Source organism: Hemibagrus wyckioides, linkage group LG16 (assembly GCF_019097595.1).
Source record: "Hemibagrus wyckioides isolate EC202008001 linkage group LG16, SWU_Hwy_1.0, whole genome shotgun sequence".
Lineage (NCBI taxonomy): Eukaryota > Metazoa > Chordata > Actinopteri > Siluriformes > Bagridae > Hemibagrus > Hemibagrus wyckioides.
In genome coordinates this window covers 2,271,744-2,287,074 of record NC_080725.1, presented here as the reverse complement: position 1 = coordinate 2,287,074, position 15,331 = coordinate 2,271,744, and the positions used below count along the sequence as shown (strand labels likewise).

Here is a 15,331-nt window from a genome sequence, read left to right as displayed (position 1 = left end):
TCCTTACACTTGTCCATTTTTCCTGCTTCTCACATCAACTTTGAGGACAAAATGTTGACTTGCTGCCTAATATATCTATATATAGAAAGATACGTATGAGTATGTTTGCAAACAAAAAAACAAAAAAAAACACAGTATAGTGCTGTATGTTCAGGGGAACAGGCAATATGGTGTAGAAAATGGTATGACAAATAAATAATAAAAATGTATTAATCTGCAAAATCAGTTTTCATTTTAAAGTATTTAGTGCTTTATAGTCAAGGCCACTCATCCCTCAGCTTTTCTGTCTTTTACTGCAAGTTTATCAAGCTTTATAAAACATAAGGCTGATCTAAGACACTTGAGTAACTGTGAAAGAACAGGAACTTGCCACTGCTGCAAGCTGGAGATGCATCATCAAACACACATGACTGGTGCAAGGAATGATAAAACACAATTTTTTTATTAGGACAAGGCAAGGGTGAACTGCGCATACAAACACTCAAGGTCACTGAGCTTGAGATTAATACCCTACTAGGCCTGCCATTCCTTTTAATAAAGATAGTGGCAAAAAACAAACAACACACTAACAACAAAACAAGTGCTAATACTGAAAACATGGCAGTGAGAAACACATCATTTGTACCCTAACATAATATGCCTAGTGAAAGTTGACCTACAGAATATTGCACCTGTATTGTGTATAGTGCACCTAAATTGTTGCATAATAAACAGCTAACTGAGTGTAAGATGTCACACCCGCCTAATATTGTGTTGTTCCCATTTGGCTGCCAAAACAGCCCTGACCCATCGAGGCACAGACTCCACAAGATCCCAGAAGGTGTGCTGTGGTATCTGGCACCAAGATGTTAGCAGCAGATCCTTTAATTCCTCCATGGGCCCAACGTCGCAACTTACAGGACTTAAAGGAGACTTTTGATAGATACTGACCACTGCAGACCGGGAACAAGACCCCACAAGAGCTGCAGTTTTGGAGATGCTCTAATCCAGTGGTCTAGCCATCAAAATTTGGCCCTTCATCAAACTCGCTCAAATCCTTACACTTGTCCATTTTTCCTGCTTCTAACATCAACTTTGAGGACAAAATGTTGACTTGCTGCCTAATATATCCCACCCACTAACAGGTGCCATGATGAGGAGATACTCAGTCTTATTCACTTCATAATCTTATAGCTGGTCGATGTATATTCTAGGGTAAAAATACAGAGGAACAAAAAAAAAAGTATAAATTGTGATTGTATTTAAGAACCCCTTAAATAATGAATTGTTGAACAGTACCACTGAACAATAATATTGCCAAAGTTTGAAAATACAACCCACATTTAAAAACACTAGTCACAGTAGATGGGAAAACCCAAACACAAAGGCACATAAAACCACACAATGCAAACATCAGTAGCAAGAGCAACAAATAATTTTCTAATTTAACAAATATGTGTAAATACACACATATAATAGCATTTGCAAATCCCTGAGGCAAAAAAAAAAAAAAAAAAATCAGCAAGATGACATTCACCCACCGTAATGCACAGCTGACCGTCCACCAGCAAAAGTACTTCATTACAAACATATATAACACTAATTAGATGTAAATTTTGCACTATGATGAATTTCATTATTATTTTTAGTTAACATAACAACTGAATAAAATAACACAATAACATAATCTAATAACAGAGAATGCTGAATAACCTTTTTCTTCTCATTTCAGTTATGTGGCTGTTGACTGAAAGGCCTAAGATAAGATGGATCCATTGGATTTATGATGTATTACAAGAATAATTTGCCTTTCTGATGATAATCATTTATGGAGATATATGAAAACCTTAAAATATTTGAAAAAGTGACAGCTGTAAAAAAAAAAAAAAAAGAAAGAAAGAAAAAGGCAAAGGTAATATAGAATAATAGAGAAATTTACAGAAAGGTGACAAATTAAAGATTAAAGACTGTTGAGAATGCAGTTTAAGTCCACTCTGAAGAATGGTGTTTATATCTGAGGTACAGTTCCTGAGAATTAGAGAATCTGTGCACTGAAACTATTCTGGCTGTTTATGCTGACTCAACATTTTATTTTATTTACAATACAACAGATTGAGGATGTTTTTTTCTTTAATTTGTTACCCATATGTAAATATGAAACATCAGTATAGTGCAGTCTAGGTGGCCAAAAATAAGAGAAAAGCCTTTTTGCAAGAATTTGCATAAATGGGTGTATGTGCAACACTGGACTTTTTATTGCATTGCAAAGCAGAAGCTGTATCATCATTGTAACGCTAGGGGCCGCCCCTCTTCTGCAACTCTTCTATAAATGCTGTGGGTAAAAGAAAAACATTATTCACAGAGGTCAAGGCAAATGAAAAGTATGTACAGACATGTACATGTCTAAAGAGGTCTTAAAATGAATAATTAAGATACTTTAAAGAAGAAGAAATTCTGAGCTAAAGAACTGACCTCTGATAATTTCATCCTTCACTTTCTGCAGTTCCTTGCGCACCTCCTCCAGGATTTCCTGTAACAAGACAAAATCAGCACATGGAAAAGAAGGTATCATAGGACCTCATCTATAATTAATCCAGACATTAGCAATTATATATTATCTGACCTGCTTTAATTTCTCCATATCCGTGCTCTCTTTGGCAGACGTGTCACTCACATTACTTCCTGGCCTTTGCCTGGTGAGAGAAATAAATGGACGAATCAGTCTGTGAATATACTGGAAATATACTGTTTTTTGTTTTTTTTTACCTTTCCCTATTTGTAGTGTACAAAAAAAGAATTCCGCAATATATTTTCCTGTGCTGAGAAAAGAGTAAAATGTTGTTTATGTCCCCAGATGAAACTTTTATTATGGGTTTAGTGTATGTACTCTGGGTTTCCAAGCTTTTCTCAATGCAGGTAAATGTAAAATTGCCTGTTTACACTTGTCCATTCAGCCAACACTCTACAGATGTGGTCAATAAGTTGGATTAGGTTGGCATATTCCTTTAACATATACCACCTGATTTTGCTACAAAACAAAATTCCAGAGATTGGCTGTTTTATGCAAAGTAATCAATATCCGAGATTCCAGACATGACTAATGTATGCAAAGACAATAACATAAAACAATAAAACAATGATCAGTTTGAATGACTTATTTGCTTTGTCTACTGGTCCTTAGATTTAGCTTTGCTATCAAAACTTAGCCAGACTCAAAGCAGAAACAAGACTGTGTTGAAGCATAGAAATGAAATGAAATGATTGTGAGTATTTAGCTTGGTTAAGCAAAATAGGGACAGAGAGAGAGAGAGAGAGAGAGAGAGAGAGAATGAGAAAGACAGAGATAAAGACAGAGAGAGAGAGAGAGAATATTAGAAAGACAGAGAGAGAGAGAGAGAGAGAGAGAGAGAGAGAATGAGAAAGACAGAGATAAAGACACAGAGAGAGAGAGAGAGAGAGAGAGAGAGAGAGAGAATATTAGAAAGACAGAGAGAGAGAGAGAGAGAGAGAGAGAGAGAGAGAATGAGAAAGACAGAGATAAAGACACAGAGAGAGAGAGAGAGAGAGAGAGAGAGAGAATATTAGAAAGACAGAGATAGAGAGAGATAGATAGATAGATAGATAGATAGATAGATAGATAGATAGATAGATAGATAGATAGATAGATAGATAGATAGATAGATAGATAGGGAGAGGGGAGGGGGTGAGGAGGGAGAGGGAGCAACTGCAGCTGTATCTGTAGAGTAGCTGTACCTGTTTACTGGAGTTGATGCAGGAGCAGGGCTCTTATCAAGACCCTTAGGGCCAGAATTACTTCTGTATAAAATAAACAGCACTATTTAATTCAATTCACACAGAAAATGGTATTTTTAACTGTAATGATCTGTGTTCCTACTTTATCTGCTATTGTATCTATATTCTCTAACTGTAAGTGTTTCTGGGTTTCCTCTCTTTACTCAATACCCTGCACTAAGTTGAGAAACATGGTGAAAAAAGATGAGTATGCTGACTTTACCGTGGAAGGGTACTAGACTTCTCCCAGGGCTTGCAAACTGGGGGAGAAATGAGAGATTACAAACATCATTAGAAATGGACATGGGTTGGTAGAAAATACTTAGAATAAGATTTTAAGTCTGGTTACAATCCTGACCTTCTGATTTGGTCTCTGAGGAGGCTGAATTATCCTGTAAGCAAGAAAGGAAAAAAAATTATTTCTCTACAGCACTGTAGACAATAGAACTGAAATGATCTCTATTCACATGGACTGTGTACTGAAACCATTCTGGGTTATTTATAGGAAAATTACATTGTTATCTTCTTTCTTCATCACTGGGGCATCTGTAGCCTTGCGTCTGTAAAGGAAGAATATGAAAATAACTTAGCGTGGCTTAGCGTAGCGTTTTCAGTTAGGCACAATTGTAGTTTTCTTTAATAAAGCCAGTGTCTTGCTGATTTGGGGACATACACTGAACAGGCATAACATTAGGACCACCTGTCTAATACGGTGTTGGTCCCCCTTTTTCTGCCAAAACAGCCCTGACCCGTCCTGCACTGTGTATTCTGACACCTTTCTATCAGAACCAGCATTAACTTCTTCAGCAATTTGAGCAACAGTAGCCCTCGTTAGATCGGATCACACGGGTCAGCCTTCTCTCCCCACCTGCATCAATGAGCCTTGACCACCCATGACCCTGTCACCGGTTCACCACTGTTCCTTCCTTGGACCACTTTTGATAGATACTGACCACTGCAGACCGGGAACATCCCACAAGAGCTGCAGTTTTGGAGATGCTCTGATCCAGTGGTCTAGCCATCACAATTTGGCCCTTCATCAAACTCGCTTAAATCCTTACGCTTGTCCATTTTTCCTGCTTCTAACTTCAACTTTGAGGACAAAATGTTGACTTGCTGCCTAATATATCCCACCCACTAACAGGTGCCATGATGAGGAGATACTCTCTCACTGATCATAATGCTATGCCTGATCGGTGTATGCCAGTTTTGTCCTGTTTGCGTCCCAGATGTTTTTAGTGATGAGAAATAAATACACCGTTGTGAGGGTGTGACATTTCTTTTTATCATTATTAATTCAATGCATAGACACATTATACACCTAATTTGCTGTCACCATACTGAAAAGGAATTAGCTGATAAAATTAGTTAACAACCGTTAAAAAGTGCACAAAATGTGTCTCATCTTAACAGCCAGTCGGTTATTTTTACCTCTTGGCCACCTGAGTATTTTTCACCATATACTGCATGTCTTGTGGTCTCATTCTGACGTGGCACTTTCTCACTTACATATTTGCCTCATTTCTATATATGGACTTATATCTATATTTTTATTTCTACCACTTTTACTTTACTAATTCTAGGCTTGTATGTGTATTCTAGGCTCTGTGTTTTTGAGACTCACAGTAAAATACAATATACAGTTACAGACAGGTCAGAAAAGAAATCTTAGGTAACCAGTGCCATCCAGCTGGTTATGTATACCACCGAAATACTGACTGACAGTGATAAGTGAAAGGTAATTGTATATAATATTAAAAAATAAGGAACTGATCTGATTGTGTACTGACTGGGTTGCACAAGCACACCTCTTTAAGATCTTTGTAACCAAACCCTTTTAGGATTACGCTTGCAATATTATTTTAAAAATAGAGGCTATTAGAGTATGAGTCTAGAGTGTAGAGTCTAAGTATGGACATATTAATAATGATGTTGCTTTATACATACCTTCTTGCGAGAAGTGCACTCATCTCACCCATCAACCCTCCTCCTCCTCCTCCACCACCTCCTCCTCCTCCTCCTCCTCCTCCTCCTCCTCCAGAGCTCTGGCTACTCTCTTTTGGTGCTGGTGCAGCAGATCCACTCTCATCCTACATGCCCGGGGGAAAGCCGTCCATTAGCTCCATTTACAACATATTGGATCCTATTACTGCCATGTTAACATACTTTTACTACTCTCCATACCATTACAGCTACGCATTCATTTCTCTTATATTGCAATAAGCTACATAAGTTATGATATTCTTTAGCCCTGAACCGTCTCTAGAATTTACACATAATAATAATAATAATGATGAATAGTAAAAATCAGTGTGTGAGTTGTTGATGAGATGCCAGACTGGTTCCCATTCACAGGTAGACTACAGTATCATTAACTAAAGCTCTTGACCTGTATCTGCATGACTTGGAAAAAATGGAAAAATCAATCAAGAACAATTTATAAACACTTGCTTGTCTTCTCAAATATTGTTAATCTTTATTGAAGGGTGGACCAACATCACACACACACCAGAGAAGTGTCGGAAATTAGCGATGTCCTGTGGTCGCAGACGCGCTAAAGCTATTCAAAGCAATGGCCTTTACATTTCCTGCTCATTTCTGACAGCTGTAGCACTCAAAGATTCTAGTTAGAATCTTCTTTCGTTCTATAATGGTTACTGTTCTCTAATTTTGATCACTGTGTTTTCCACAACAAAAAGGATTTTGTTAAAGTGTCTTGATTATTTTGTAAAACATGTTAATATAAAAAATTTGAACAATATTTCAGAAAACATATATATGTATATGTGTGTGTGTGTGTGTGTGTGCGTGTGTGTGCTGTAATGATGTGTTGTAATGCTGAATCTTTTCATATGCAGTGCATATATGAAGCAATAACCGCATTGTTTCTGGTTAAAAACACTTTTGTTGACAGTGAAGTGTGTGTAAGTGCATCACTTCACTGGACAGTTTATCCAGATTCTTTCCCATAGACAACTCTGTTAATGTCAACAACACAATCACTGTTGCCCTGTTGTGTGATTAAACCGGATGTGCTTTCTTTGTTTATGGGGACATGGTGTTTGCTTTTGCAGCAGTTTTATGAACCAAAAAGCTAAATTTCACACAACTTTTTTGCCTCTGAAATCTGCCATGGGGGATAAAAATCGTCCAATTCATGTGCACAACCTTAGAAATAGTGACACAAATACCATATGCATCCACGGTGCTTGGTGACTCACCAGACTGTGAGACTGATATACCATCTGGAAGCAAAATCTGCATGCCACTTTCGAATTCCTGGAAATTTTTGGTCCCTGCTTGTGTGTGTGTTGTGTGTGAGTGTGTGTGTATTTATTTACTTACCTTGGACACTTTTCGGAGTTTGGCCCCAGCAAGAGCTGATGCTAGTCCTCCAGCTCCACCAATACCACCTCCTCCTCCTCCCCCTGAAGGTGGTGGTGGTGGAGCAGGTGGAGCCCCACCAGAGGGTGGTGGTGGGGGAGCTGGGGGAGGACCGGGAGGTGGTGGAGGACCAGGTGGAGGCGGAACTCCAGGGGGAGGAGCAGCTGCAACTGGAGCTGGAGGAGGGGCAGGAGGTGCAGCTGGTGGGGCAGCCTGTCTCTGCCTCTCTAGCCGTTCCTGTTCCTGTCTCTCTCTCTCCTGCTGCTCCTGAAGTCTGTTGAGAAAATGCAAAGGCTGTGTTGAGGCATAACTGAGCCGAAACTATTCAAATGTTCATAATATTTAGGGAATCTGAAGGCAAAAGCCATGTTATGCTGTTAGTCAAATACCCGAAGTCTATGAACATTTCCGGAAGAAAAGGTGTTTCCAACACTGACAGAGGAAAAAGCAGTTAAGAACTGTTATTTGCTGCATGTTTTATTTTAATTTTTAATTTATTGTGTTGTTATCGTTTTAGCTGCTCCCTGTTCGGGGTCGCCACAGTGGATCATTTGGTCTGCATGTTTTGATTTTGGCACAGGTTTTACGCCAGATGCCCTTCCGGACGCAACCCTCCCATTTACTTGCCACTGAGAGTTAACGTTTCAGTGGATGGGTTAGCGCCCTGCCGGGGAATCGAACCCGGGCCACGACAATGAGAGCACGGGATCCTGCTGCTGAATCACCAGGAGGCGTAATTTTTTATTTATTGTAAAAAAAAAAACAAAAAAAAAACAACTAAAACCAAAAGCATAAAACCTGTATAGACTACGCAGGAAAAGTATTTAATTCCATCTTAGGTAACCTAAGAAATGTAAAATCCATCTGAATATGAGCAACGTTTACAGAAAGAAACTATTAAATGCAGTATGTGTTTCCAGCTAAGTACATAAACAGCTGATGTGTGTTTATCCAGAGAGAGTGCATCTTAGTGAAGCTGTTATACTGTGCTGAATCACTGTGAGTGGTGATGTTTGAGTTGAGTCAAGGACACTGTGCGCTCTGCACTGATGAGTGAGTACCTCTGCTGCTCTTCAAAACTCGGTCCGTTCGGGGGAGGCCGAGGGGGAGCTGCACCTAAGAAATAAACATAATATAATAAATTCTCTCAACACAACAATGTAATACTAGCCACTGAAGCGTAAAGTCCCTAACCAACAGAGCTGCTCAAACAGCAACATAAATTTAATTTACTTTATATACTGAGTGCAAGTAATAGTGCTTCTGGAATGTGTCTCACCGCTGAGCACATCTAGAGCCTGCATCATGGTGTTTGCAAACAGTGTAGCTTCATCCTTATTGCCGAAATTTAGGCCCCACACCTGACGTGCGTCTCGCCACTGGTGGAAATTTGGCGTGGCCTGATTGTATTTTATACCTCTCACAAGGGGGCAATTAATGACAACCTGAAAAAGGAAATTTAGCAAATCAAATGTTAACATATAACTTATAATTCTATATCGCATATTAATAGCTCTGTTCACATACATATGCACAAATTGGACTCCTAGTGATTAAGGAGAACCCCACTCACATGTGCAGCTTTAACTGGATTTAGGAGTGATCTTTAATACAAATGATATCTGTACTGCATATAAGATCTGCAGTTTTATCTGGCAGTTGTGAACCCATTAAGAAGAACCCATATAAAGCTATTGCCACTATACAGGGATGCCATGTGGCTGATGTTCTGTGCTTTGTGCTTATTTGTGAAAAGTTCAAATTGGAAACCAAATATTTACTATGCTTGTAATTATGAATGACATTTTGTTCTGTTCCCATAAGTGCAGAAAACAGAACTTCTAGCCAATAAGTTACTCCAGGTCATTCACCGATTTAACCGGGGTACAGAATGTTTAGAGATGACTAAAAACTAAAAATCAGGCACATGACTTCCTTCTAAACAGTGTGGCTAGATCTGAGTGGGGTCTTCCAAACAATCAATGGACAGGTTTATTTCTTTTTCATGTGTTAAAACTGCAGATGAAATTGATCCTCACATGAGGCACTCTTATCTGCTCATTGTGTCTAGTTTTTAAATCTGTTTTTGGTGGAAGTGTGATTCACAGTACTTTCACACAGACACAGGAAGTCAAATGTAGACAACAAACTGAGACTGACAAAAAAACAAAAACCACCGAGGAAAAAACTGCACCCAACTCTACTATTTCTCACACACGTATATCCATCTGCTCTAACCGAAATGAAAACCCATAAAAAAGTAGGTTTGTAAAATTAGTACACTGTTTTTAAGTCGTTCAAGCCTTATAAGCTACCATTACTGACCACTTGGTGAAACTTATAATCTATATAACTATAATAAGAATCTCACAGAGGGCAGTTAGTACAAAGTCAAAAAAGATCTTTATTTTTATATTAAATGTTTGTTTTATACATTATTACTCTTATACTGTGTATACACCAAGTCCCTTTATTTTTTCCTTGTTTCTCTTACCCACCATATTTATCTGTATTATTTTAAGACATTTATATGTATACATGTGTGTGTGTGTGTGTGTGTGTATATATATATATATATATATATATATATATCAGGCATAACATTATGACCACCTGTCTAATATTGTGTTGGTCCCCCTTTTGCTGCCCTGACCCGTCCTGCACTGTGTATTCTGACACCTTTCTATCAGAACCAGCATTAACTTCTTCAGCAATTTGAGCAACAGTAGCTCGTCTGTTGGATCGGATCACACGGGTCAGCCTTCTCTCCCCACATGCATCAATAAGCCTTGACCGCCCATGACCCTGTCGCCGGTTCACCACTGTTCCTTCCTTGGACCACTTTTGATAGATACTGACCACTGCAGACCGGGAACACCCCACAAGAGCTGCAGTTTTGGAGATGCTCTGATCCAGTGGTCTAGCCATCACAATTTGGTCCTTCATCAAACTCGCTCAAATCCTTACACTTGTCCATTTTTCCTGCTTCTAACATCAACTTTGAGGACAAAATGTTCACTTGCTGCCTAATATATCCCACCCACTAACAGGTGCCATGATGAGGAGATACTCAGTCTTATTCACTTCAGCTCTCACTGCTCACAATGTTATGCCTGATCTGTGTGTGTATATATAATAATAATAAAAATAATAATAATAAAAATGAAAAGAAGGAAAATTGCACAATAACATATGTTAACCTCCAAGCATCTGTTAGTGTATTGTACTGGTGACACACACAAGTACCTTGATGTAATTGATATTATAATGTTATGTTATTGTTTATTATTACATGATATTACTATTATTAACTGATGAGCTACAAAGAGAGAGAGAGAGAGAGAGAGAGAGAGACAGAGACAGAGAGAGAGAGTGAACAGCTGTTTTGGGCATTCAAATAAAACCTATATCGAGGTACATCACCATCTACACCCTTTCCACTTCACCCAGAAGGCAATGCTTCATGACAGATAATAACTGGACCTGAAGTTCTGATTCACATTTATTACCTGCTGGTCAGCCTGCAGTTTTCGTCCCACCACTCTGTAGCTGTTGTTAACAGGGTTTTGGTAGATGTGCACTCTGCTTGCAGCCTGACCTCCAGTGCCAGCAGGAACCCAGCGCTTCCCCGCATCATCATAGAGCATGACAGTAGCTCGTGCCTGGCACAAGCTCACCTCACTGATCACAGACGAGAGACAGAGTGGAGATATTATGAACCATCAGTTCTCTCATTTCAAACATGCGTATGCACATATCATATCATATCATATCATATCATATCATATCATATCATATTATAAAAGCTGGTGATCTATGTTGGCCCAAATTAGGACAATGACTCATAGGCTACCATCATTAGAATTGTTCTCTTAAAAACATGTCGAAAAAAACACAGGAGGAAGTGGAAGCACGTTTCCCTCTTCCTCTGCAATTGTCTCAGCTATAATATTGCACCCTCTGACTTCCGCTAACATGACAGCATGCTTCTGAAGAGAAAACACTGGCTTAATAAGGACTAAAGTTAAAGCTTGAGTAAGCATACTTGCACACATGAGCTGTAAATGCAGCTTTCTATAAAGCACTAGCTAGCTCTAGTCTCCAACCACATCGGCCAAATAGATGTAGCAAAGCTAAAAAGAGGACCTGAGATGTTAATTAACAGGAAGTGTCGTTAGAAAGAGAGGGGCAAGTCGGGCATGACAGAGAGACATTGAGTGATATGAGCAGTAAAAAAATGCAAAGAGCCTGAAGCCTTACTTTAGTGTTCTACAGTGCAAAATACTTCCTCTTTTGCCTGCAGATAAATGAACTACATTAAAATGATTTTACTGGTTTAGTTTATAATGGTTACCAGCAGACGGTGGAGTAGGAAATTGTGGTTTACTGCAGACAGTGACTACAGATTGATTTATGTGCGAGCACACAGACATACACACCTACACACACACCTACACACACACACTTTGGCCTTACTCTAGTACCTCCATTTACATGATTATTAAGGAACCTAGTTAAATCTAGGCTTCACCTGCATTACATTTAACCACTTCCTCACTAACAGAAAATAATTTTTTGCCTCTTTGTTTTTTTGTTTTGTTATATTTACTTTAATTTTTTGTTTTTTCATTGTCAGATATTCCTATAAAAACATACAGACAAAATCATAAAATCACACACACACACACACACATATATATATATATATAAAAGGATGTATAGACAGGTTGGGTTAATATTTGTAAGGTATGATTTTATAGTTTAATGTTACTGTATTGTATAGTTCATATAGCAGTGTTTATGAAGTGGTTATAACAGTAACACCTAAAATTTTAATCAAATAAATAACATTACAAACAAGGTTACCAGATCGCGTTTATACGCCTTTATGTCGTTGCTGTTATTTTCATGGAGCGACGACGAGACACATTTCGAATGAATGAAAATATGTCTGTAATTTCTCATCTGTGATCTACAGCAAATGTGTTAATATGTTTTCCAATTACTGGCAAATAAATTACAACGTACTTGCATTGCTATTAAAATCTTCAAACTCCGGATATGTGGCTGTTTGATGGTGTGAATATATTTTGTCAGTTCTTACTGTCTACTCTGGTGGTCTAAGTGTGTCATATGTGATGTGAGACAGAGCTTACAGACCGGACTAGCTTTGAGGCTGAGCTCTTGAGTTTTGCATTTTTAGTTTTCTAAATCTGTTACAAAAGATATGAAAGATCTGTTTATACACACACACACACACTCTTGCTGTGAAATATCATTGGATAGAAATAATTACAGTAGAAATAAACCCATGGAATTGTTTCTAATAGTTGTACTATTGCATAGTCACCAAAAAACAAACAAATAAAGTAAAACAAATTAACCCAAAGAGATCAATTTATAAGTAGATTTCTAAGAGACTGGGACTTAGCTGCATATAAGCCACTAGGTATACCATCTAGCTTATTTCTGAAGCTTGAATTGTAATTACTTAATAGTTATTTAATGTCAAATGATATTTAGAATAGCAAATAGCTACTATACTGTAGCTACCTTTAGTCCTGGTTCTAATTCTGATTTATTCTTTATGCTTTTCATCCTTACTGAACAGCGTCAGTCATAATAGCTTCAAGATCAATAGCCACCTTTGTGAATACAGAAGGCACAGCCGTTGCTTTAACTGTTTCCAAATTTACATACACACCAATCAAATGAGAGTTACTTTCAGCTTTAGGAGCAGGAGAATTTAACATTTACTTTTGGAATTTGTGCCCACACATGTTCTGTGTATGTATGTGTATCCATGCCTGACTCATTTCTGAGGTTTTATGTTATATAAGAAACCACAATAAAAAAAAGAAGAGTACGTGCAAAAGTCATTAACACCTGACATTTTGCTTTTCAACCACAGTGGATGTGTATTCACTTCCTCAAAAACGTGGAGGAAATGGTTAGGTTTAATGTAATCGAGATCCCATGTCTGTTTCACTCTTTCAAGCCTGAGTTACTTTTGTGACGATGCACTCTCAAACTGCTAGCATTGATCCAGCATCTTAAAATCAGGCCAATGATCTAAATCATATAAACAGACTGCTGGTTTGGATCGTGTTTTGGAAGGTTCGAAAATCTGCTGGATTGAGTCATTTGCTTTGGGTGTGGAAAAAGTTCATCCGGTTCCAAGAAAGATCACACAAAATAATCTGTGTCCTGTCTGTGTCCAGCTACCTGTACTGCCCTTATCTCATATGAGGCCTGATCCTGACTAAAACTTTTGTTTTTTTTTTTCATCTGCCTAATTCATCCTAATTCTGCTCGGAGCTTTCTGCACTTGAAATTTGCCTTCTGCTCCTCTAGATAGGCCTACATGTATATATGTTTGAACTTCGTCGAAAAGGGATTTAATACATTTTCTTTAAGTCTTTAATAATAATCTTTCTTTAGCAGATTATCTTATAAGGATAATGCAGATTCGTACCTAAGACGTGCTGCTGATGAGCATAACAATTATCCCAGGACTCATTCCCAATTTCGACACACTTAGTACTATTAGGTGTGAAAGAGTTGTGATTTGTAATTCCTGTAAATGGCTATCACCCAGAAGAGAACAGGTTTCCTTTTGAGTTTGGTTCCCATCAAGGTTTCTTTCTCATGTTTATTTAAAATCAGTTCTGGTTTGTTTATTAGGGATTGAAGCAGTTTTGTGACAATGTGTATCCAAATAAAACTACACTGAATTGAGAACAATACATGTAAAGTAAACTCACAGTTACACATTGCAGTGTATACACAATAAAAAGGAAATACCCATTAACAAATGCAATAACTGTCTCATAGAAGGAGAAAAAAAAAAAGATTTTTCATCATCATCATCATCATCATCATCATCCGTTAATAGAAACGCACTACTGCGGGTTTTGTTGTTTTATTTTTTGTTAATTTATTTACTGATTGATTTATTTATTCTTTCACCCAGGAAGGCAGAAGAAGCTGTGAGTCGAGCACGCGCAAGCAAAGTCTAAAGGCACATAAAGCATAAAAACATACATCACAAAAGTTTATTGTTTGAAGATAAAGTTATGCTGGACCTACCTCATTTTTATGAGATGATCTTGTCACTCGCGTTCCGAAGAAACAAACCACATTTATAGAAAAGGCATCCGAGGGTAAACCGTTCACAGGCATCCGCTTCTGCGAAAGTTTTTGTTCAGAACAAGCCACAATTTCCTGGTTTGAATGACGAATCTGATCTGAGATCAGCTTTAATGCTCCATCCGCATTGACATGAAATAACGTTCATCCTTCATACACCAGGTTTTCTTCACACGAGGCTGACTTTATAGGAGGAAAAAACAGCAGGTGAACTCCAAATATAAATGACGATAGTGGTAAATGAAATCATAAAGCCTAAAAAATTTTTTTATTTCTTATAGGGTTTAGAATAAAAGTGTAACTCTCTGCCTCCTTGTGGACGTTTGTCGTATTACATCAAAGACCTGTCCTTTAACAGTGAGCTGCTAGCTTCAAGGTTACATGTTTGTAACTTATCCTCGAGTTTTAAAATAGTTTTCGGTAAATAATTGGGCCTTTAAGGGCCACTGGTGTACCTTTCGAGTACCTTCTAAAGGTTACAGAACCTGACCCATTGACGGTAACACCTGAGTGACAAGGAAACACAATGTTTAATGTCTTTTATTTTCATATTGCCATAAGGTCAAAGGGAAGAAAACTTTTGTTTGTGAGCTGTAAAAAAAAAAAAAAAAAGGATCTGCTTTTAAAAAGGCAGTTTTTTGTGTTTTCCCAGGGATATATACAAATGTAGAACAACACCCAACCAGCCAGGGCAAGGAAGTGATTATTTGCTTGTTAATCATTTTTGCTTAATCCTGGGCATGTGCCTGGGGCTGTGTCTTTGAAGCAAACACTTAAGGTTCAATTGTGGAGTTTTGAAACAGCCCACTAGCTGCAATTTTACCAAAATGACTGCCAGGAAAAAAAAAAAAAAGTTGACAGGAAATGAACTTTATACAGTGCTTTGAAATGAGTGGTGTTACAACTGAACTCTACCCTAGACGCTCTCCCCCTGGTTTGAGTCTCGTCGCTTGGTGGTGCTCACTGATGCTGTGGATGGATCTGTGTGGACAGCCTGTGACCCAGGAGACAGCTGTGGACAGAACCA

General features: G+C 38.1%; 1 protein-coding gene across 1 annotated transcript; it reads right to left on the bottom strand.

Annotated features, from left to right (window-relative positions):
- Positions 1-423: 423 nt before the first annotated feature.
- vaspa (vasodilator stimulated phosphoprotein a) lies at positions 424-14,446 on the bottom strand. The gene is made up of 13 exons (XM_058412205.1): positions 14,245-14,446; positions 10,665-10,836; positions 8,435-8,600; positions 8,217-8,271; positions 7,117-7,429; positions 5,719-5,861; positions 4,286-4,331; positions 4,130-4,163; positions 3,995-4,031; positions 3,733-3,795; positions 2,603-2,672; positions 2,452-2,509; positions 424-2,311 (listed from the first exon to the last, which is right to left on the bottom strand). The coding sequence occupies exons 1-13, from the start codon at positions 14,247-14,249 to the stop codon at positions 2,274-2,276; spliced, it is 1,200 nt and encodes a 399-aa protein (XP_058268188.1). The 5' UTR covers positions 14,250-14,446; the 3' UTR covers positions 424-2,273.
- Positions 14,447-15,331: the final 885 nt, after the last annotated feature.

Coding starts and splice junctions, on each gene's coding strand:
- vaspa (XM_058412205.1), bottom strand. Junction 4,164..4,285: donor TGAAGAAAGAAGATAACAAT/GTAATTTTCCTA, acceptor TCTTGCTTACAG/GATAATTCAGCCTCCTCAGA. Junction 4,032..4,129: donor CTCAGAGACCAAATCAGAAG/GTCAGGATTGTA, acceptor TTTCTCCCCCAG/TTTGCAAGCCCTGGGAGAAG.